Source organism: Patagioenas fasciata, unplaced genomic scaffold (genome assembly GCF_037038585.1).
Source record: "Patagioenas fasciata isolate bPatFas1 unplaced genomic scaffold, bPatFas1.hap1 Unplaced_17, whole genome shotgun sequence".
NCBI classification, from domain to species: Eukaryota; Metazoa; Chordata; class Aves; order Columbiformes; family Columbidae; genus Patagioenas; species Patagioenas fasciata.
The window spans coordinates 674238-697645 of record NW_027288588.1 but is presented as its reverse complement, the minus strand read 5'-3'; the positions used below and the strand labels follow the sequence as shown (position 1 = coordinate 697645).

Genomic DNA, 23408 nt, shown 5'->3' with positions numbered 1-23408 from the left:
TAATATTTATGTGATATTTTTATTTAATGTACTAATGTTTAATATTTATTTAATATGTTTATTTAATGTACTAATATTTAATATTTATTTACTATGTACATAGACCTTCCCCAATAATTATTTTCTGGAGTTGATATATTTTATTATTAAATCTTTATATAATATTTGATCCTTGTATAATATTTAATATTGATATGATAAGTATATCAACGTTTTTCAACCCATTTTTGTCTGGAGTTAATGTATTTTAATGTTTCTTCTGTAGATAGTGTTTGAGCTTTATATCACATATCTAGAGATGCATATAAAATAAATAGAGAAACTTTTTTCCACCCTTTTTTTCTGGAGTTAATAGATACTAATAACTGAGCTTTATAGAACACATCATCTTTATTTAATATTTATAGAATAAATACTTGAACTTTTTTCCACCAATTCTTGTCTGGCATTAAAATATTCTAATATTTGATCCCTATGTCATATTCAATCTTTACATGGATGTAACATCTCTATCATAAATACGTCACTTCCACTAATTCTTCTCTTGAGTTAATATATATTAAGATTTGAGCTTTTATATCATACATAATCTTTATTTAATACATAATCTTTATTTACATAAGAAATCTGTGAACTTTTTTCCCCCACCAATTCTTGTCTGGCGTTAAAATATTTTAATATTTGATCCTTATGTAGTATTTAGTTTTTATAGATATGTAACATTTCTATCATAAATACGTAACTTTTTTCAACTAATTTTTGTTGGAGTTAATATAGTTTAATATTTGATCCTTATATTTAATCTCTATATATTATTGAATGTTTCTATAAAAATACGTAAACATTTTTCCAGTATTTTTTGATCTGGAGTTACTAGGATTAATATTTAAGCTTTATATAATACATAATCTTTATTTAATATTTATATAATAAATACTTGAACTTTATTCCACCAATTCCCGTCTGGAGTTAGTAGATTTTAGTGTTTGATCTCTAGATAATATTTGATCTTTATATGATATTTAATCTTTATCTCATATTGAATGTTTCTATAATAAATGGATTAACTTTTGACCACTAATTTGTGTCTGGAGTTAATATATTTGAATGTTTGATTTTGTATTCTATTTAATCTTTATTTAATATTTAATACTTATATAATAAATATGCAAACGTTTTCCCACCAATTCTTGTCTGGAGTTAGTAGATTTTAATGTTTGATCTTTAGATCATGTTTGAGCTTTGTATAATATTTAATGTATCTATAATAAATACATGAACTTTTTAACACTATTTTGTGTCTGGAGCGAATGTATTTAAATATTTGATCTTCGTGTAACATTCCATCTCTCTATAACCTTTAATGTTTCTATGATAAATACGTCAACTCTTCCCGCTCCTCAGTGTCTCGTTCATCTCTTTTCCTCTCTGAGACTGCACCGCGGTCTGAGAGTTTCCACCTTTTCCCCGTTGTCTCCATCACGGCATTTGTTGCTCCTGGCAAAAAGACGACCCCGAATTTAAGCTGCCTCTTGCGTTCTGGTTGTACTTCAACTGCCCGGGGAGCCAGCACACTGTTGTCAGGTTGTCAGGTTCTGGTGACAGCCTTAGAACCGGTGACGTGCACCAACCCTGCCTGTGCCCTTGGTGTGAGCAGCTCCACTTGCTCCTCACCCTGGGGAAACTGCTCCTGGCTCCGGGTCTGTCACCCTCGCTGCGGGGTCTGCACCAGCCGGGGCTCCGGGGGCTTCGCTCTCGTGCTCCACAGCAGAGGACAAACCCCACGCTCACAGGAGAACACAATAACTCATGGAGCAGCTGAGCTTCACAGCAAAGGGGAAAAAGAGCAGAAAAAGAGCAGAACAGCGGAGAAGGGTTTGCACTGGCTCCTGCCTTCCCAAAACACAGTCAGTGCTGAGCAGGGAAAGCCCGGACAGCACCAGCCCAGGAGCTGAAAGCACAGGCAGAGAACCAGCGCCTGTCGGAGCTGTGGAACCGCTGGGCAGCCACCGGGTCTTGCAGATGGAAATAAATAGAAAAGTGCACCTACACGCACACGTACGGGTGAAAGAACAGTCGGCTCCACTGAGGCCATGAAACAGACACATTCATCTAATTCATTACATTTAGATCCTTAATTATTTCTCTCCCGTCCGTGAAACCTTCAAACCTCTTGTACTATTAATAACTCGCTTCCTAAATCAACTAAAAAAAAAAAACCCACGCACCTCAAACCAAACAAACAAATAAAAAAAGCAAAAACCCCAGCTGCAGTGTCAAGTAGTTTTTAATAAATTGCTACTGCTCTGCTTAGGGAAATCAAAGTTAAACAGAGCTCTGCAGTGTGTCTGTCCCTTCCGTCTCCAGCCCCCGGCGGGGAGAACTGTGAGGAACACCAGGGCCGTTTCATGGAGAAACTGCTCCCGTGGGATCACAACGGGTCAGGAGAGGAACGGCTGGGAACCCAGAGCTGTGCTGACACACGTGCTGCTCCTACCCGCACCGACAGCGGCACCGCGCTGGATGCTCCGCTTCGCAGACGTCCTGCTGCTGAGGGCCGCGCCAAGCGTCTGCCGCCGTCTGGAGCATCGCCGTGCTGCACCGCGCTTCACACAGAGCCGGGCTGCCGCTCGTACAGCCAGAGCTGAGGAGGAAAGGAGAGGAGCTGTCAGAGAGCGACGCCCCCGCGGCGCAGCCGCTCCGCACGCTCACCACGCAACATGGACGCTGCTCCAGCCTGCGGAGCAGAAGGAACTCGGCTTCCCGGCACAACAGGCGCATTTCCACGGGCAGGGACTCCGTGGTGGAGCGACAGAGCTGAACGACCTGCGCTGGCCTTCCCTGCCAGGCCTGCTCCCACCCCATGGAACAGCACACACAGCTGCCATTTTGCACCGGGTTTTATGTATTATCAAACCGGCTGACAGGTAAGAACACATCTTCTTGAGCAGAAAGCACAACATCCGCCAGGAGTTATTAAAAAACAAACACAAGTGAAAGCCCAGGCACACATACCCAACCGCACAGATCTCCAGCAGGTGAGTTTCTCGGTGGGAAGCGCAGGAGAACATCCCAGCCAACCCAAGCAGCACAGGCCGGTATCACCTGCCCTCTGAGAATCGTTTGTTTTTAAAAATAATCACCATACTCTGCAGCAAGTACATCAGAACCCATCCAAAAAAAGAGACACGTTTGCTCCTCACGTGAAAAAATATCCAGCCAAGCTGCCTTTCCGTCCTGTAACGCACAATAATTCTGTCGGGGCTGTCGAGAACAGTACGGATGACACCACCAACATCTTGGTAAGTTGCTTTGGTTTGATAAGGATAATGTCAAGCAGTTCGTAACCAAACATTTTAAAGTTCCTGCAAGTCCTAACACTTGGTTTTACGGCCTAATTAAACAGGCCTGCAAACAGGCTGTGGAGATTTGTTTTCCTGAAGGAATAAGTGGAGGCACAGGGGGTGAAGCAGGACATGGCATGGACCAACTCTTCCCTTTTGCAACCTCCACTCCTGCTGCCAGCTCCCAGGATTTTAGGCACGCCAAGATGGCAGCTCCGGACTGGGAGGCCCGTTCAGATCTGGCAAGTTTTGTGATTTGCAGAGGGGAAGCCAGCGATCCTTTTCTATTACCGTGCGATGAAGGAGATGACCCTACATGGAGCGCTGCTCCAGGGAGCTGCATGGTTTTGGAAACCATTTTGATTCCCTTTGAAAAAACAAACCCAAATACCCAAACACTCGCCCGCAGTTTCTCTCAGCGAACAGGGTTATAAAAAGCCTGTGAACCTACGAGGAGTAACAGTTACACAGTAGCCTAGTTACAGCGATCCAGAAAGGTATGAACACTTGTACACCTCTATATATTAATCTTTATAAATACAGTATTCTACACCAGGAACTGTAGAAAGACGTCATTCAAGGTTTGGTTTTTCTTTTACAAAAGCTTGCGAGGGCTTTTGTTCAGATCTCTGCTTTTTTTCCTGCCAGTCTGCATCACTCGTTCTTTTTCCTCCTCCATCTCCCGCCTCGCCCTGCGCGTCTCGGTCAGTTGTCACATCAGGTCCAGGCTCTGTGCTCTGCCACTCGAAGCAGCGGAATGGAGACCACACGAAGAGCGGCTCCGCCACTGCCAAGGGTGAAAAGCCGGAGCGCGAGGCAGGTTCAGCGCCGACAGAGCCGCGGGGCTGCGGGCGGGCACAGCTCGTCCCTGGAGGACGGCGCGTCCGGAGACGACTGCGAGGGCAGAGCGTCCTTGTTCTGGCGTCGCTGTGGATCGTGCCCTGCGGCCGGGATTTCCAGGAGTGCGTTCTGCCCCAGTCCGTCGACACGGTCTCGTTGTCCCAGATGGTGGAGGTCTCTGTGTCGCTAAGGTAGCTGGGCTGCCCTGTGTAGTGCGTGGGGTAGACGAGCAGGGGTTCTGCTGAAAAGGCTTTCAAGTCTCTGGACTTGTAGTGCTCCATGTACTTCGCTCTAAAGAGGAGAGAAAAATCATCAGGGACAGAGTGAAATGCTTATAACTGCGAGATACAAGCCCATCCACTGAGTGAATGTGTCCCAAGCAGCACAGGTCGTTGCTGTGGTGGGGTCTGACCTTCTACCCACTGCATTCAGCTTTAGAAAAATAAAACGTGAGCATCACAACATCACACGCTGCATACTAAGCGCTGCGAGGTTTTGCGTAGCTTGAGTCAAACAGCATTAAAACACTAAAGAACCGAATGATTATTAACCTGATCTTTTGTTGCTTTAGGTCTCAGTACCGATTGATAAATCAACATTTTTGCAGATGAAGTTGAAGAGCACGAAGTGAGCTCCATTTTCTGAAGTGCCCCGCAGAGCACTCAAGTCATCAACCTGCTGAAAACTGTAACGTGAATAATTTGGACTCCAAGCTCCAAAATTAATCATTTATATGTACCACACTAAGTGTGCACACATAAACAAGGGTATACATAAGCATATATAGATATTAACACATATGATATACACTACACAAATCTACGAACCAGATCTTAATCATTCAGCAAGACCAAGCTCACGTGAACCCAAGTAACGAAGACATCCGACCTACTCACACCGGGTGCTTGTTGTACATGACTGGCAGAAATTCATCCACCGGCAACATCCTGCCGAAAGGCTCCGCTCCGATGAGCTTCTGAGCCCCCTGGAAGGAGATCGCGTAGCCCAGGGTCCAGTACGAGTAATCGGCTTCCACCAGGTTCATGACGTTGGGAACCGCTTTCTCAGGCTCCTGCACCCGCATCCTTTTCCGGCCAATGTAGCTTAAAGGGGGAAAAGACCACAGAAATCGGAACCTAAATGTGAATCTGCAGCAGTCAGGACCACAAAACTGTCCATGTCAAGCGGGGAAGGACAAAGGGTGGATCTAAGAAGCAATCCCTGACACATTTCTATCCTGTACCACTCTCAGACATTCAAATCTTACCCCAGCGGGTGGTACAGATGTGAAAGACTTGATAAGGCAGCTGAGATGACACGGTCCAAGCCTCAGCGCTGAGCTGTGGCAGTTCCTCTGTCACAGCAGTGTCTCCAGACGACCAACACTGCCCACAAAGCGCACCAGTGGTACCCAACACAGCTGGGGCACCCCAGCACCAGCCTGGCCCAGAAGCAGAGTTATCCTGCTGGGAAGAGCCATCAAGAAGCCTCTGCCACCTTTCCCTGCACTCCAGCATCACCCTCCATCTCTGCTGCTCATGTCCCCTGTGTGCCCAGAGCTTCACGAGGGCCAGTGACTTACATCAGCTCCCAGTCTAGCTGGGCTTGTTCAATGTCATCCATCAGCTTCATGAGCTTCCTCTTGAACTCGTCCTCAATAACAAGCGTCTTCTCCAGTTCTCTGTTCACCACCTGAAACAAGATGGTTCAGAAGTGATCACAGTGGCCCTGAAATCTCTGGGGGTCATCCTGACCTGGTCCTGGCCCTCTGGACCATACAGGTAGGGAGGCTGGAGAACCAGCCCCAGATTCACAGCTCAGCTGGGACGAGCTGTCCAAAAATATCCTGTGGCTGAGCATCTGCAACCTAGAAAAACCCTCCATGTGATGCTGCAGCACCTCAACCCCGTGAGCTACCATCTTGCACGACCACCTCCTCCTTTGACAACAAAACCACTGTTCAGAAAAACCTGTTTCTGTTCGGAAAAAAAGTGTTTCTGGAATCTGGAGAATGATCCAGCACATCCAAAGTCTGGCCCTGGCAACTTCAAGAACACACATGCAAAGGCATCCTCCAAGTGGGTTCCCATCTTACCATCTGACCATTGGCGATGCAGAAGTCTCAAGCCCCAAATCATTGCCTGATTTCTCAGTGCTGAAGTCCCTGCTGCTGGCTGAAAGGTATTTGGATCATCCAACCATCACAGTCACATTTGGGCAGCTGCTGCCTTAGACCGGTCTTCTCTAAGCACCAAGTTGTTCTCCCTGCCTCCACATCCCACCTCGCTCGAAATGATCCCTCCCGTTGATGTCAGGCTGTGTAACTCCAGCACCTCCAACCAGCACAGCCCAGATCCTCTCAGGTGTGACTCCCCAGGTGACCAGGACAGATGGAAGCTACAGCTACTACAACCCAAACAATACCTGTTAGCTCAAGTAACAGAGATCCCTGCTGCTAAATCTATTTATGATATACCAGCTCAAAAAAAAGCAGTTAGCAGAGCCACTGGAACTTGCTCCAGCACACGTGAAGAACCAGGGAAATAAAACAGGAGTTTCTTTAATACCATTTGTTCTTCAAAACCTTCCTGCCTTTCTCCTAAACAAACTCACTCCAAACAGGCTATCAGATGGTCTGCAAAACCAATCGTGAAAACATTCTGATAAAAATCACTTGGCAAACGGAGAGTAGAGCTGAGAAAGCTGAGCAATGTGTTCAAGAGAACCCCTGTACGCGATCCCCTACAAACCAAGTAAAACCATCCTACACTTCCAGAAACCGGTATTAGATTTGTCCTGGGACCGTCCGTGTGCCTTCCCACTGCTCCTGCCCTCAGCACCCTCCCCAGGGCACCCGCACCCCCCTCACCTCCTCCCAGATGCAGCAGTGGCTGAGGAAGCAGCCGATCTCTCCCCGGGTGAGGGGCCGCGAGGAGCACGGGTCCCGGTGTCGATGCTGAGAGCTTTGAGCTGACTCGTGTTCAGCGCTCTGAGAAAGAGAGAACACCTATCAGCATTTAAATAGAAAGCAAATTCAAGTCGGACACAGATGCAACGGGGGAAGTGCTACTGATGTTCAGAGATGAGCTGTAACTCACGAAATTCCTGCACTTGCTTTGCTCAAAAACCGGGAGAAAAATTAACTAACTGATTTACATTCTAAATCAAGCTTAGAAATGATATCCTTAACTCTGCCAACGACTTCTTGTGGGACCATCAATATGGCAGGAGCTTGGCTTCAAATATTTTCCTAAGAGGTCCTGATGGGTGCGCAAGTCTCCGAGACCACCAGATGGCATGGGGGTTCCCACTTCCCTTTCTGCGAGTCCCAGACCAAAAATTTCTGCCTTGATTTCTCAAGATAAAAACATCTTAACATGCCTTAAAGTAAGGGCTGTGTCAGGGTTAATACTGCAGCCCAACAGCTTTGTAGCACGAGGACAGACAAATCTCTCAGGAGATGATTGCTCTCACACACTTTTGCTGCTTTCTAATTGTGTGCAAGTGTTACAGTTCACAGAAAGGAGTATGATTTTAACCTGATTTTCATCTTAGGTTGGATGTGGGGAACAATTTCTTCCCCAAAGGGCTGTGGGGCATTGAACAGGCTGCCCAGGGCAGTGCTGGAGTCACCATCCCTGGAGGGTTGGACAGACGGAGATGCGGTTCTCAGGACATGGGGCAGGGACAGGGGTGGGGGAACAGTTGGACTCGATGATCTTGAGGGGCTTTTCCAACCCAAATGATTCTGTGATTCTATCAGCCTGACCCACACCGCCCTGGTTCTCTCATGAAGACCAATTACAAAAGAAGACACAAACAGAGTAAAACTGCCCCAAAGCAGGGGCAGTTAGGTTAATAAAACGTCCACCTCTCCCTCAGCCCATCCATCCCCAGCAGGAGGGAGGTCAGGGCACCCAAGGTGTCCAGCACAACCCCCTCTTTGCCAACATCAGCAACCCCAGCCGAAACTCACTTCCCATCCACGGCCTCTGCTATCTTGACTGCAATCTCCTGCTCGTAGAGAGTCCGCAGCATCCGATCCCGCCTGTCCTTCCGGCGCTTCAGGTTGGTCATGAAAATCTGGGTTGAAGAGAGAGACATCAAGCTCACAGCCTGGGAGCGAGGAGGAGAAGTGACTTCTCATCTACCCTTCTTCAGCAGCAGATCTTAAAATACCAGCTGTGATTTTATCCCAGGTTGCGTAGAATTTGTCAGAAAGTTGGGGTTGGTTTTGAGTTGGAAGGTTAGAGGTTCATTCTTTGTCTAACAACTACTTTTTAAGGACGTTTTATGTCACAAGGAAAAGCTGCTCATCAAGGATGAATAAAGGTGAGAGCAGACCAGTTACAGCCAAGTCTATAATTTCCAAAGATATAAGATCTTTTGATTTATATTAAACACAGAGTCAAATGTCCAGCTCCAGTCCCAGAGGAACACTGACCCACATGTTTCTCCACAATGCCACCACTACCTGTATTTAGGATTATCTGCGGGGTCACCACCCAAGCACAAGAACACAGCAAAGAGAATTTTTGTAAATTACTTCAGGCACTGAAAATTCACAGAATTTTCACCAAAAAAATCACAGAATTTTCACCAAAAAATCACAGAATTTTCACCAAAAAATCACAGAATTTTCACCAAAAAATCACAGAATTTTCACCAAAAACAAATCTGCTGCTTCCCCTGCCAGAGCAGAAAGCCCAGCACAGAGCCCAGATCACACCCAGAGATGTCTGCGCCAGGCTCTGCCCAAGCCTAAGCAGACAGACTTTTTGGTGGGGGGCAGAGGCCCAAACCCCTCATTTGCAGGTAAACTGCAGAGGGGCTGGGATGTTTTTCAGTCCCAGGCAGACAAGTGCAGCTTTGTAGCCTGTGGAGCAAAAACCTCGAGCCAGTAAGAAGCGGATCCAGTTCTAGGTCAGCACAAATGCAAACATAATAAATTGGATAAATAGAGCGCAGCCACAAAGGACAACACGGCAAAAAACCCACAACAGCTGCGCCCTAACACAGACGCTCCAACAAATCGTGTTTGGAATTCACGTGTCGTATAAACAGATGTAACAGAATAAGCCAAGAAAACAAAGGCTTCTCTGGTCTCCACAACTGCCACCCTGGCAGCTGCATAAAAACACAACTCCTGGTTAATTAAAGCACAGCAGATCCCTCTCCAGCCTTTCCCCTCCATGCCTGCACCCTCCATAACATGAAGAACAGGGAGGAGAGGGATTTCTGCGGGGTTTTGGGGCAGGACCGCTGTCAGGAACCACCTTTCTAATGCGCTTTTAAAGGCCATAGCAGAAAAACGTGGTGACCGAGCAGGGCAGGAGGAGAGCTGCCCCAGTAAGGGGGGAGCACACATGGCTTCCAGCCCTCCTAGACGTCCCCATCTTGGACAGAACTCGGCTGAGAGCCTCCCCCATCTTCTCCAGGCTCCCCAGTGCCTCTCTCAGGGGAGAAAATCATTCCTGTCTCTCACTGGAACACAGGAGAGGTTTCCCGAACGACCAGTTCTTGCTGCAGAATGGAAGGATGGCTAAGCTGCCCCACAGAGTCAGATGGAGAGGAAATGGCACAAGAATCGGGGGAGTTTAATGATGTGTTTTTCACTCTCACTTCTGCCATCTCTTCCTGGCTGGATTAAAACATCCGTACCATCAATGCAGGAAGCCCACAGATTTGCTGAGCACTGCCCTGGCACACCAACCTGAATCGGGGGTTTTGCAGCAGGTATGAAATGCCCACAGACCTGAGTGGCCTCATTTCTCCCCAGCAAATGCCAGAGGGCAAGAATGCTCCCTGAGCCCTTTCCCTTCTGCTTCCCTGACCTCAGAAGTTCTCCCCACGTAAGGATGGCTGTTTGCTCCTGGCAAAAAGCTGAAATCCAACAGACGAGTGACTGGGAAAGAGCTTAAACGTATGAAGAGATGGGAATGGGAAACGGCTGGAAGGTCAGTTACAGGGAGATCCTAGCTCCATTAGGTGAGAAACAGGAAGACAAGACAATGGCAGCAAAATAAGTTCCTTACTTCATCAAATCCCATCTTGTCAGGGTTCTTCGGCGGAACAGAGACAAACTGTGAGGGTTCAATGGGAGGACGATCAACTGGAAGAGAGGAGAGATCCCAAGCATCACCTTCATGCACTAACAATAACGTGTGTGTGTGTGTGTTTGCATCTCTGGACCTAAAGCCCCAGGGACCTGGCTGATGAAGTCAGGCAGGAGTGGGTGTAGCACAAAGCGTCCATGTCACAGAACAGAAGCCAGCAGCCATCTGCCAGACACAGCTCAGGAGAGACACGAGGTTCTGCAGCATCCTTGCCACGTTAAAGATGCATTTTTGCATTCGATATGGGGAAGTTAAGGAGTTTTGTCAACGGAGCTGACCTGACCGTGAAGCGATTGCATCTCTAGGTAGAAAAACAGTGGAAAAATGGGAAACTGCATGTCAAACCAGGATGAGAACGGTCGGATCAGGAGGCAGATTCCCAGGGGTAAGAGAGCTCTCCAAACCTTAACTTGGGGGTGTCCATCACAGCAAGGCACAGTAACTTACTCATTGCCTCAATGAGGGTGTGCACAAAGTTCTCGGTTTCTTCTTGCAGCGTCTGGTGCGATTTCAGGGGCATGGGAAGGAAACCATAGTGTTCACGGTTGCAGATGAACATCTGTATACCTGGGGATCACAGAAAAAAACAGAAAATAGAGTCAAGTCTCTTAAAAGAGGAGTTCGCTGCTCCGTTGCTATGTACCCACAATCAAATTCGTTGCCAGGAGCCCAGTCCCAAAAAGTTCTGCTTCAAAAGCAAATGAAGGGGTTTAACTTAAATCCCTGGAAGGCTTGAACAAATGTGGAGATGAAGTTCTCAGGGACATGAGTTAGTGCCAGGGGTGGGTTAACGGTTGGACTCGATGATCTTGGTCTTTTCCAAGCAAAATGAGTCTATGAAATTCATAGTGACATTTTCTGTATCATTTGGCTGGCAGCACGTGGTCTCTCCTCTGAAAACGATTTCCAGTTGCTCCATAACCGAAGGTATTTTTAATTGCCATCAGTTTTCTCTTGGGAGAGACTGGAAACTCCCTCTTAGCCCAGAGAAAGGGTCTCTTTTGGCCTTTGCCTTCATGCTATGAAAACAATCTCTCAGCAGAGGGCAGAACCGGCCTTTGGCAAAGCGATGTTTGATGCACACAGCGGATCTGCTGGGAGAACTGGGGAGCACCCCAGAAACCCCTGTATGCCCCAAACCCCACCTGCACCGCTCAGACCTGATGCAATCCCTTCACAGAGCCAAAAGCAGGAGCAGGTTTGCACCATCCAAATCAACCAAATCCTAGAGAGAGAGAGCAGCAGGGAGAAAGAGATGCTTCCAAAAATAGGTGATACCGTAACTTCCTTCTGCCCAAAAGCTTTTGTAACTGCTTGTTCAAGGAGCTGAATCTGAAGGCATGGAACAAGAAGAAGATGCAAAGCTTCCCTTCTGAGCAGATCCATTTGCAAGGGAGAGACCCACACGCTGCTGGGAATGTCGCAATGTGTGATCAGTAAGATGCTGTTCCCCCCAGACTCACCAAGAGTTTGCTCATTATCGGCTATAACTTTTCTTTTTTTTTTTAATTAAACAAGCAGAATCACCCTTGTCCCTCTAGGAAATGAATGAAAAGCAGACACCACCTGGTGAGAGTTGGTGCTTTCATGTATTAATCCTCCTAAATCCCTGGTATTTTTAGCAAGGCAGAATTATCTGCACTAATGACCCCGGTGTTTCTACTCTTTTAAGTTCTGCAAGGAAACTGCTGGCTACACTACTGCCAAAACACATTCAGCTGTCAGCTGCAATTTAGGTAAATGGCAAAATAAAAAATACTACCTGCTAATATTAATGGATTTGGCACTGATCTAATCAACTAATCTTATCTGGCTCACTGATCTCCGTTTTTATCTTCCGCTGGCTTAAACACAGTTCATCTGCATAGATTCACACCAGTATTTCTGTTTCTTCTGGGATAAAAGTTACTTCAAAATGGTAAATCTACCTTAAAACGGGGAGGGGGACTCACTCTCCGGTTCTGTTTTTATAATAAAATAAAAGTTTGCTACAAAGGACAGAAGGCTAGAGATACTGGTGTTACTATCAGCCTTTGTAAGGCAGTGAGCAGGGTTCACAGTCATATGCCTTAAATAAATCCACAGTCATATTTAGGCAACCTAAATTTCCCCCACACCCCTGCGACTGGACATTCCTGGTTGGCCTGAAGTCTCAGAGCCTCAGGCTGAAGGAAGCTCAGAAGGTCTGGCCAGCTCAACATCATCTTGCAGTGCAAAGGGCTCAGCCCAGGACACAAGCCAACAATCTGAGAAGATCAGCGGGCCAGACTGCCGAGGTCAGCTCTGGAAAAAGCTGAAGTGTTCTAGGATGGAAGGAAAAAATGATGGGTTTGAATCCCTGAAATATTTCTGAGGCAGCTGGAGCTGATGCAATGCAGTTCCCAGACTAATTGGATGCTGTCAGAGGGAACAAGGGGCAGGCAGATTTGAGGGAACCTGCTTTGCTCACTGGACCTAAACCTCTGTTCTCTTTTGGAGCCAACATACCCACGTCCTGACTCAAAAGGTCAGGGCCCCAAAAGTGCCCTGCAAACTCCCATCTTCCTCTGCCTCCCAAGGGCTCAATTTCAGCTCTGGTTGCGTCTCCTCTCCCACTCATCCATGCTCCACATCCCCTGGAAGCTGAGTTTTAAAAAGCCCTGCTTACCATGCCAAGAACACTGTCTTTCGCAGTGCTGTTTGCAACAAGAGGATCACTCAAAAGAAAGCTGCCAACAGTCGCTGCACTGCTCTGTAAGTGGTGGGAAAGGCAGATTGCTCAGCCTGGCTCTTCTCTAGAAGCCACTGTTGACAAGCCACACTTCTTCACTTTCCCTCTACTTGTCTGCACCCCAAGAACAGCCCCTCCTTCTCACCTTAACTTTTTACAAGGAGAGGACAGATAACACCAGCTGCACATCACTCAGTAGACCCAAAACCCCACTTTCCCCAAGTAATTCACCCCAGTAAGCCAGCAAACCAGTTGTGAAGCTCTGAACAGAAGCGCGTTTCATCAGTGCCGCTGAGGTTTCATCAGTCATTTTTTCCTTTATAAGGCCCCAAACTTTGCCCTTTTCAACACAGGAGGGCAAAGAACAATACAGATGGTCATTAAAAACATACCCTTCCCAGGAGCTCCTTTCATAGATGGGACACAGTTCTGCCAGCCAGGACTTCGCTAGAGACAGAATACCCACCAGATCCAAAAATGAACAGGACTAACCATCCTCAGCAGAAGAACAAGCAGCTGTAGCAGTGGTATCGTGCACTAAGAGACAGCGAATCCCCCAAGACACATGGAGCTCTGCACACACCAACAGCCGTTCCAGGTAGAAGAAGACACTGAGGTGGTGCCTTGGCCCGAAAGGACTCCTGAGTTTCAGATCTAACTGAAATCCTCCCAATGTCTGGTAGAAACTGGTCCCAGTACCAGCTGGAGCCCCAAACATCTCAAGGACTGGTTCTTGACTCATTCTCCCAAAGTCCCAGTGAGGCGTCAGTTCTGTGGAGATTTTACCGCTCTCACGCCAGCAAGAAATTTCCTCTGAGCACAGCCCACAGCCCCCACATCACTCCCTGAAAGTTGCACTGATTTTGCTTAAAGCAAACAGAACCAACAAAAGAAAAACCTCTTAACTCTCAGACAATTCCTGCTGAGCTGCCACAAAGCAAAGCTTCATCAAGCACTGCAGGCAAGCAACTTGGGTTTTATTTTGCACAAACACTGCAACGTCTAAAAAGTGTCTCTTGTCCTCACCCCTTCCTCATGGAGTCTCCTGGAAGTGGTGAATTTAGACAACTACAGAGTGCCTTCCACTCTCACAGCATTCACTTGTGCTCGCTATCATCTCACTGTGACAAAAAACAAAGGTAGATGCCACTAATTTTGTCTCTGAAACATTGCCTTCGGCCCTAGAATAGTTCCCATGTCTTTTGAAGCTATCTGTGATTCAAAACTGCACTGCCACTCACTTGCTGCTGGTTGTCCCTGACCAGATCCAGAAGAGAAAAGGGAACAGGGTCTTAACTCACCACTGAAGCCAAAAAATTGGCTTTTGGTCTGTGAACTCCAAAGTAAAGATCTGCATGTCTACGAGTGAATCCTGCCCAGCAAAGTCTCCAGACATACCTGCCTGGCGACTGGAGAAGGCAAAGACCATGATATCGTCAAAGCTCCAGGTGTAGTCCTGATGCGGGGGGTAGAACATCAGCTTGGTGGAGGCTTCTTTCCTCAAGTCGATGAGGAAGGTGGAATGAACCATCGGGACAGCAAACCAGCCTGTCCTCTTCCATTCCCGGATCAGGGGGTAATCCAGGGTCCTTTTGTAATAGCCCTGCAAACAGAAGCAGAGGGCTGGATGTTACAGAAGACTTCAGTTTCACAGCTGCTCCCCAGCAAAAGCTCCTGCCCTTAGTCCTGCTCAGCAGAGACGGATCAGTGCTCAGTTCTCAGATTTTGAAGTGTCCCCATTTTGAAAAGGGTTCAGTCAAGTATGCAGAAACAATCTTCAACCAAAAAGGTTAAAATACGACCTTCTCTCTGCTTTTCAGCAGCTAATGGAAATTCAAGCCTTTCTGCTACAAAATTCCCTTGCAACAGAGCTTCAAATCTCGGATTTTTTTCCCCTGGCTCTCTGGAAACCTTTTTTTTGCACATAGACTCTCAGCTCTGACCCTGGAAGCTGCTGAGCACCTGTGGCATCCTCTGTGTTCAACAAGCACAAAGGACATTCAGTGTCTCACCGAATAGGACCTGCAAATTGTTTCTGGCCATGACCTAAAGAGCTTTGCCAACCTTTCGGCACTGAGGGTGCGACACCCGCCTTGTGCAGCTCACAGCTGGGTCTGCAGGTGCCATATGTCTAAAGCTATCAGATTTGGAAATCAATACACTGAATTCCCCCTGAAAGAAAGTCCTAACGCACCAATTAGACATCTGAACATGGCTGACGGTTGGGTCCGTAGTGGATTCTGGTCTTTACAGAAATGATGAGTCACTAAAATCAGTTGAAGTTACTTTTGATTTATATTTTCCAAGAGCATCCTAGCAACAGCTGAGCAAATCACTGCAGAACCACTTTACCCTGCCCTTGCGCAGAAGCACCGTGTGGTGCGTTTGTCTGTTTGTGCATCTGTTGGTTTGCCCTTCGGAAACCTTCTGACCACGCTGTGAGGCCTGGATGTCTCAGATGTCCACGAAGAGCAGAGAGCGGGCAGAGCCCTCACTGGCATTCCCGCTGCGGGAAGGGTTAAAACATCCAACCGTTAACAGACAGCCGAGAGTGCCCACAGGTGAAAGATGCTGGAAACTTAATTTTTGTCCTCCTCCACTTGCTCACTACGGGCTTGTGGGGCTTTTCATGGCTCATAAATCACCTGTAGCCAAGAAAGACTCCAACTTGTCAGCACTGTTGTGCTCTCCTAAGGATAGCTTCACGACAGCTGAATGTCAGGCTGTCTGCAGCTGGGTTTGGCTTTGTGTTTTAGGGCATTCTCCAGTTCCTGCTCCCTCCCCAAGTCTCCAGGGAGAGCAGGGCTGAGAGCACGAAGCTGCAGGACTGCGAGCACAGAAACAAGCAGCAGTAACTAAGAGAAAACGAAAAAAAGTGGGAACTTTCCTCTTCATCTGAGCAGCTTTTTTCAGCAAATCCTGCAAGATGCATTTGCTGCGAGGTTTTTTTTCCCCTCCTTTTCTCAGTAATCCTGGTAATGATGGAGATTTTCTGCTGGAGAGGTAACAGCAGGGGCCGGGGCTGGGGCTGGCGCACACTGGCAGAGCCCCATGCCAGGCTGTGGAGAACTGCTGGTTTACATCAGGACTTCACCTTAAACACTTAAAGGACAATGCCTTTCCTATAAAGTTTATTTCTCCATTTTAAAACAAAAACTGAAACAAGTAAACACCCCCCCACACACACCCCTTTTCTTATCTGTGTATTTACTTCCCAAGAATTTGGCGAGTTCAGGACCTTTTCCTGCTATTTTTACTCAATTAGTTGGTCTGACTTGTGGAACTCCTTGTCATAAGATGGTGTGGGGGCCAAAAGAGAAAAGATTCGGTGGTTTCTGTAAAAGAAAAAATATAATCACCGAGAGCTTTAAAAACAAAGACCTTCCTCAAGAAATCCTACAGAAGGAGACTGCCAGAGGATGTTTTACACCAGAAGGGGGAAATGGAGTTTGTTCTTCATTTCACTGCAGCAATAATGACAATAATTAGTAACCGGGTAGCTCTCTGGAGCAAAGCAAGAGGGCAGGAAATGGCTGGAGCATGGAGCCTCTCCAACATCCCCAAGGGATGACGGAACACCTGCCAGCAGCAGAGTAGCAAACAGGTCAAAAACCCGATCTCATTATGGAGATTTACCTGTGGGCTTGGAGAAACGAGTATTAATTACAGTCCTCACCTCAGACTGTGCGGGAGAAGAATGGACTCCGACAACTCTATGAGAGTTATAAACTGAAGCTGTTTAATGTAAAGTTTGATCAGGTTATATAGTCTTAAACTGCTGATTTTGTAGTTACATTATTTATACTTGGATAATTATAGTTAGATTACGCGCTGCTTACATTTCTCTAGCTAATACATGATTGATTGCTACCTTAGACAATCATCACCTCTCATGTCTCACCACAAACTACTTTAACTCCTCATTCTCCTCTTGCCTCATCAACTTTCTACCCCATTCTGTGTGGTCAAGGACCTTTCAATGACCCTTCCCTTGTGGCCTAGATCAGCTCGATGCAGTCTTGCTCACTGCACGGATGTCCATTTGTTTCCAGAAACGATCCCACGAGGCTGAATGTCTGAGGAAGCCCATCTAGAGCTTAGTCAAGAACATTCCAAAGAAAAAGAGTGAAAAAAGGCAAAAAATCACCGCTGACCCACACTGACCACAGCGATGTGGATCTACTTGTCAAGTGATAGCTCAGTCTCATTCTGGCTCTAAAAATGATGTTACTCCTACTAGGCAGCATCTTTGTACCAATATTTACTGCAGCATATATGATTTGAGAAAGAAGCACTAAACTAATTTCTACAAGGCAAACAATGTTGCCCCAACACATAAATCTTGTTCATGTGTGAGAAAAACAACCTATATACAACAGAAAGCTGTAGAAAGAAAAGCAAATTCCTCTCTGATTAGCATCACTATACAGGAAAGCTTGTCTAAAATTATGTACCAAGAGATTTAAGGCCATTAAACAAACATATGGAGTGACCTCAAATAAATTCTGGTGTGTATATCAGTATTTTTTATGTAGTTAGTGGGATTGTATCATTTCCCAGGACTTTTGGCTAAACAAGCTCAGCTTCCTCCAGATTCAGCTTTTTCAAGCGAGAAATCTCAGACCAGGCAGCAAGTTCCAGCTACGTGCCTGCACACCCAATGCAGAACACGCGTTGCTCTGCTCGTACCTACAGCTCGGTTAGAAAACAAAGCCTGAAAAACACTGATAGACCGCAGTGTCCTCTCTGCCCTCATTCCCAGATTTCCTATAAACGTATGGACCTTTCCCAAAGGTACCCACCAAGATTTGGGATGCTGCCACTCAGAGAGGCGCAAGCTGAGCTGAGTGCACGGCACCGAGCTACAGCAGCTTCTTTTCAGAAAAGGACGCTACAAAAACAGCCAGGAAAGCCCACGGGACAGAAACCACAACCCAGCACTTCACAGACACAAGAGGCCTTTGCAAACACAGCTTGCACAGTCGCCCGGTAGCGTTCAGGAGGTCACTTGCCTGGGGGGTGATGCCACACCAGAAATTTGAGTAGAGAGAGCGAGACTCGAGCATTGGTGCCACCAAGGTCTTGTTTTCTGCTATCAACAGGTTCAGGGTTTCTGGGTTGGTCAGTGAGTTATCTGTATCAATAAATTAGAGAAGAGGGGAAGAGAAAAATAAATTTGTTATTAGATTAAATGATAGGCTTGCCCTGATGCTTTCTTGGGAACAAGGCACCCAGAGGCATGAGGTTGTCAAAAAAAACCCAAAAAGCACTGAGCTGCTGGTTTTGATACCGTAGGACACATCTCTGTTAAAGGTACATTATGAGATGGGAAGAGATGCGGAGTTTCCCTCGCACTCCACGGAATGTTCCTCCAACACTGGGGCAACGGAGCTGCGAGGGAAAACATCACTGCTGAAAATTCAGGGTGCATTTATTCTGCGAAGAGGATCACTCTTAAAAAGTGGCTGCTGCAGTCACCAAAGCCACACATCTGTTCACAACTGTTCCGTAGAACTATTTCCCTTACATTTCATCACTAACAGGTGGGGTTTCCATCTGAGGGCCCCTTGCAGGTACCTACCCACCACCAGGACTACGTTCAGTCCTGACCGCTGGGCAACAAACCTTGGGTTTACCCATGGACTTCTCTCTCCAGCTGCAAACTCTCTTGCTCATCAGACCAAGAAACGATACACGGCATCTCACTGCAGAGAGCTTTGTCTTTAGATGGACAGGAGACTTTTTGGCAGCCCCGGAGTTATCAGAGTGACCATCTGAAAAGCTTTTGCCTGAGGACAGTTAATAAATCAAACCTTGTACTTACCAGGATGTGGTCTGACCCCTTCTCTCGTGCAGCACGCAGGGCTGCCGGTCGGAGTTTCGTCACGTGAGTGAATCGGGAGCTTGGCCAATGTTTTGGCCTTTGGCCCAAATTCTTCTGGGTAAGACGTAGCAAAAAAAACCAAAAGAAAGTGACTGCAACCCATGTCTAGAAACCTATTGCGCTGGTTAGAAAAATAAAAAGTTCCCTTACTATCTTCTTTCCAAAATAAAAACAGTGTTAGAGTCACCTCAGGCAACCCAGGAGCGGTTTTGAGAGAGAAAGATTCCAAGTTTCGTGCTGGTGTGTGTACACAGGGCACTGGAAAACAAGCAGCGCTGCAGCGTTTTGGGCTGACCAAGCGACTGAAAGCAAAGCAGCACCATCAAACACACCCAGGAGTTTCTTCAGCAGCAACAGGCCCTGATGGAAGCAGAGGTTACACCACCAAAATGGGCTGAAGCTGATTTACCTCACCTGACCCTCTGGTAGAAAGTCATCTCTCCTCTGCTACAATTCAAGTTTAAACTATAAACACAGCTTCCTTGAGCCCAGTAGAATCAACAGAACGGAGGATGAGAAGATGAAGGCAATCTGGATTCCCTTGGGGTCTGGGCATCACTAGCAACTGTTAACACATCCTGCTAACAGCTCTGAAATCTACAGACACCCAACGCCCAGCGCCAGGGGCCCGAGCACGTGAGTGAAGTTACCCACGTGTCTCTGTTCTCAGGATCAGGTCCAAAAGCAAACGCTTTGTTACAAAGATGGAAGGAAACACCGGGACAGAGCCCTATGTGGAATAACAAGTCAGGATGTTGGAACAGTGCCAGCGTAAGCCAGTGAAGGAGCTAAGAATTTAAAACACTTCTGACAGAACTTTAAAAAGTCAAGCTTGATAGGATTAAGAAAACTCAATATCAACGAAAGGATTTTAAAAGTCAATATTACCAGCATTCCCTGTGGGTTTGTACAAGAGCCTCACCACTGCACTGAGGACCGCGAAAGTAAAAACAAGCCTAAAGAAAAGGGAAAACAATGTACTTTTCCCTGATGGAAGAACTAGAAAACAGAACAAAAAAAGGAACAGCTTATCTTAAAAAAAAAAAAGAGCAATACAAACCAAACACACACAGTTCTTCCTCTTTGAAATTCTGCATACAAATAGGTGTTGCTTTTCATTCCTTATAGGAGGATGCTCTTTAAACCTACTATCGTATTTCAAAGCAATGATCCTGCAAGTCATGCAAAGGCATAATATGCTGAATTAAATCTAGTTCTCTGGCTCAGAACTTACTGAGAATTCGAAGTCTCGAACAGAACTTTCATAGACACTATGGGAATGGGCTACGATTTCTCTGCTTCCTTGAAAATAAAGAATGACAGTTTTTATTCCCTGTAGTTTTTGATGTGATTTGTTTTCCAGGCACAGAGAGCAGCTGCAGACGTTAAATAACTGAACGGGAAATATTTGCTAAAGTTCTGCATGAGTTGCTTCACCGAAGTCAGAGACCTTTTTATGGGCTCCATAAGGACACAGTTTAAATGGGACAGACCCGCCTCCCCCCGCAAAATCTACATTTGAAGTACACCTCCTTATTTGAGAACAGAAAATCTAGAAAACCGGAGATACAGACCAACCAGTCAGCCCCTCACTGCAGTGCTCACTGGGGCTCTTCCATCGGCCTCCACTCCACACCGTGGTAGAGGTTCTGCACGTTCTTCAGCCACTCTCTAAGCATTGCTGTGGTGGTGTCAACATTGTGGGCAGTGGCCACCCTGGAAAAACGAGAGCACAAAGAGCCCCATTAACACACGGTTTAGGTCCTTCGCTTTTTCCCAGCCAGCAATTGAGTCAAACAGAGGCACGAGCTATTTATTACAGGCACATCCAGTTCCTGGAAGAACTCGGGGCAGCTCCACAGAGGTGCAAGTCCTTGTTTAAGCACAGAGCAAAGCCCAGATTCCCCACAAAGCCAGAACGCGGGCATCCTTGCACATCTCTCCCCTCTGCTCATCTCCTCCTGCCTCATCGAGACCACAGCAGCTTTAGCATCAAGCAGGTACAGGACTGAATTCTGTTCTTAATGACCACACGGTGAATTCTCCTTGCCAACTGTCACCATCCCTGGGAAGGTTTAAAAGACGCATAGATGAGGCTCTCAGGGACGTGGATTAGAGGTGGACTTGGCAGTGTGAGGTCAGCGGTTGGACTTGATGATCTTAAACATCTTCTCCAACCAAAACGGTTCTATGATTCCAGCCACGTCCGTTTAAATGTCCAGTTCACCCACTGGGAAAGACACGACAGGCCACCACAACATGAATGGCCGCAGGTAAGTTATTATAGCTGTGAAGATCCTACCTCTAGAGGCACAGGGATTTTGTTCTGCTTGCTGTATTGTCCCCATACTCTGTGTTTAAGCTGAAAGGGCTGGGGCTCAGAGACGGCTGCTGTTTCCTCACATGGAGGTTCTAAGTTTGTAAAAACACACAGAGGAGCTTTGTGCAGATGCTGGGCTCTCTTAAAACGCTGCAACAGCGCTCAGTCTCAAACAACGGGGTGGAAGGAACCCGCCTGCTCCTTCCCCCACCCTCCCCAAAAGCAGCATCTGAAGAATGTTGGTTTTTTTTCCTCCTTGGGGTTGAGCTGTGCAGCTGCACAAACTGGAACAGGATGCACAGATCCATGTTCCTGATGGGAATCACATGGAAACGCTCCCAAAGAAGCCAGGAGCTCATCGGCACAGCCCGGCTCCTCATTCCCAGCCTGCGCTTCCCTGGGACCACGACTTTGCGGATCCGACACCTGGCCATGGTGGATCCCACCGAAAATTCCCTCCAGCCAAAGGGCTGCTCATTTTTCCCTAGGCAAACGGCAGCACAGCCCCATGGCAGGACACAACCTGCGCAGCCACAGCTCCACTGAGAATTTACAATCCCTTTAAATTCCTCTGGGAGTAGAAATACTCCCAAAAGGTCTCGTGGAGAGACAGCAAAGAGGGTATGGAACACATCCCCAAGGGGAGGGGGCTGGAAGGCTGTGCTAAGCCCCTGTCAGCTGCTCTTAATCGCCTCTCTTGTCCTCCAGCTCCAGAGACCCAAAGGCATCTCCCACAGCATCCTCCATCCTACTTGAAGTCAGAGATCCCTGTAGCTGGGAGGGAAGAAAGGAGGGGGGGGAGACACTGAAGGGAGAAAGGGAGCACATCCCAAACCCTAGAGCTACTCCAAACTATTTCAGGAAAATACCTCCACCCCAAGTCATCGTGTGATCCTCCAGATGAGAATCAGACCATGAACCCTTTCTAGCTCATGCAATGAGAGGACATCAATCCCGTGGGGTTTAGCCTGGTTTAATTTAAAAATAAAAGGAATCAAGAACGCAGAAGAATGCAATAATTTAAGGACAGGAAGCTTATTTGTTGAGTATTTATTCCTGTCTAGCAAAGCAATAAATAAGGGAAGTTCAGCAAGTGAATGAGGGTTGGTTTCTTTGCTATTAGCTGCTCTCCTATGCCAGAGCAAGGCTGGGTTTCGTCATAACTTCGGGGTTTGCTTTTGACCAAGACCCTGGGTTGGACTGCACTGCAAATCCAGCTTCGCGAGGATGTTTAACTGAACTAAACCAGTCAGTGCTGACTTGGTAGAACAGACTGGTGTCTAACTTGCTCCATGTATTTCACAGATCGCAGATTCCACCCCAGTCCCTGTTCTAATACACTTGCTTGGGCTTCCTGCTGCCCTTGCGCATTTCACTGCTCTTGTTCAGCTTTCCTCCCACACGCCGGCTGCACAGTCAACAGCTCCAAAATTCCGAAAATACCAAAGAACCATGAAAACGGTTTTGTTGTTCATCGTCATTGCTGGAGCTGCAGTGGCACCAGGAAGCTCCTGCCACACAGCAGGACCACACTGCAAGTGCGTGTCATGCAAACCAAGCAAAGATGATGGTGGCCTTCCTGAAGAACGTCAGAGTCCATCTTACACCACAGAATCACAGTTTGGGTTGAAGGGACCTTCAAAGCTCCCCCAGTGCCACCCCTGCCATGAGCAGGGACATCTTCACCAGCTCAGGTTGCTCAGAGCCCCGTCCAGCCTGGCCTGGGATGTCTCCAGGGATGGTTCATCCACCACCTCTCTGGCTGGTGTTTTACCACCTCTTTGCCAGGCCCAGGCTAGTCTTAAAGATCTTGCAAACCCTTAACGTAAGCCTACAAATCCTAGAGTCTGGTGTACATGCCCGTTTCTCTCATCAGGCCCCATCCCAGACCTTCTATCCTTGTGTAAGATCAGTGGGGACAACCAGATCCCATACACCCGGGGTTCTCCATCCTGCTCCTGGTAGGGCAGCATGCTCTGCACACAATCCACCCCAGAAGACCCCAACACCTGACAACCCCCAGACAGACGTGAGACACAGGAATCTCTACATCTACCCACAAGGAAACTGCCAGAAGAAAAATGGCATTTTACTGCCCAAGCTGTAATGGTGGTGTTATTTAAAAGGTAAATTCACAGCCCAGTAGACCTTTAACAAGGACATTGATGAGACAAAACTGGCGCAAATACCTAAC

The 23408-nt window shown here is 47.1% G+C and overlaps 1 protein-coding gene across 1 annotated transcript; it reads right to left on the bottom strand.

The window, feature by feature from the left end:
• Window positions 1-2269: 2269 nt before the first annotated feature.
• Window positions 2270-18997, bottom strand: LOC139826776 (procollagen galactosyltransferase 2-like). The gene is given in 11 exon segments (XM_071803164.1): window positions 2270-4475; window positions 5081-5287; window positions 5767-5876; window positions 7054-7130; window positions 7133-7173; window positions 8161-8267; window positions 10220-10296; window positions 10748-10867; window positions 14409-14613; window positions 18023-18144; window positions 18835-18997. Coding segments are annotated over 11 exon segments (1788 nt in total). The 3' UTR covers window positions 2270-3916.
• Window positions 18998-23408: the final 4411 nt, after the last annotated feature.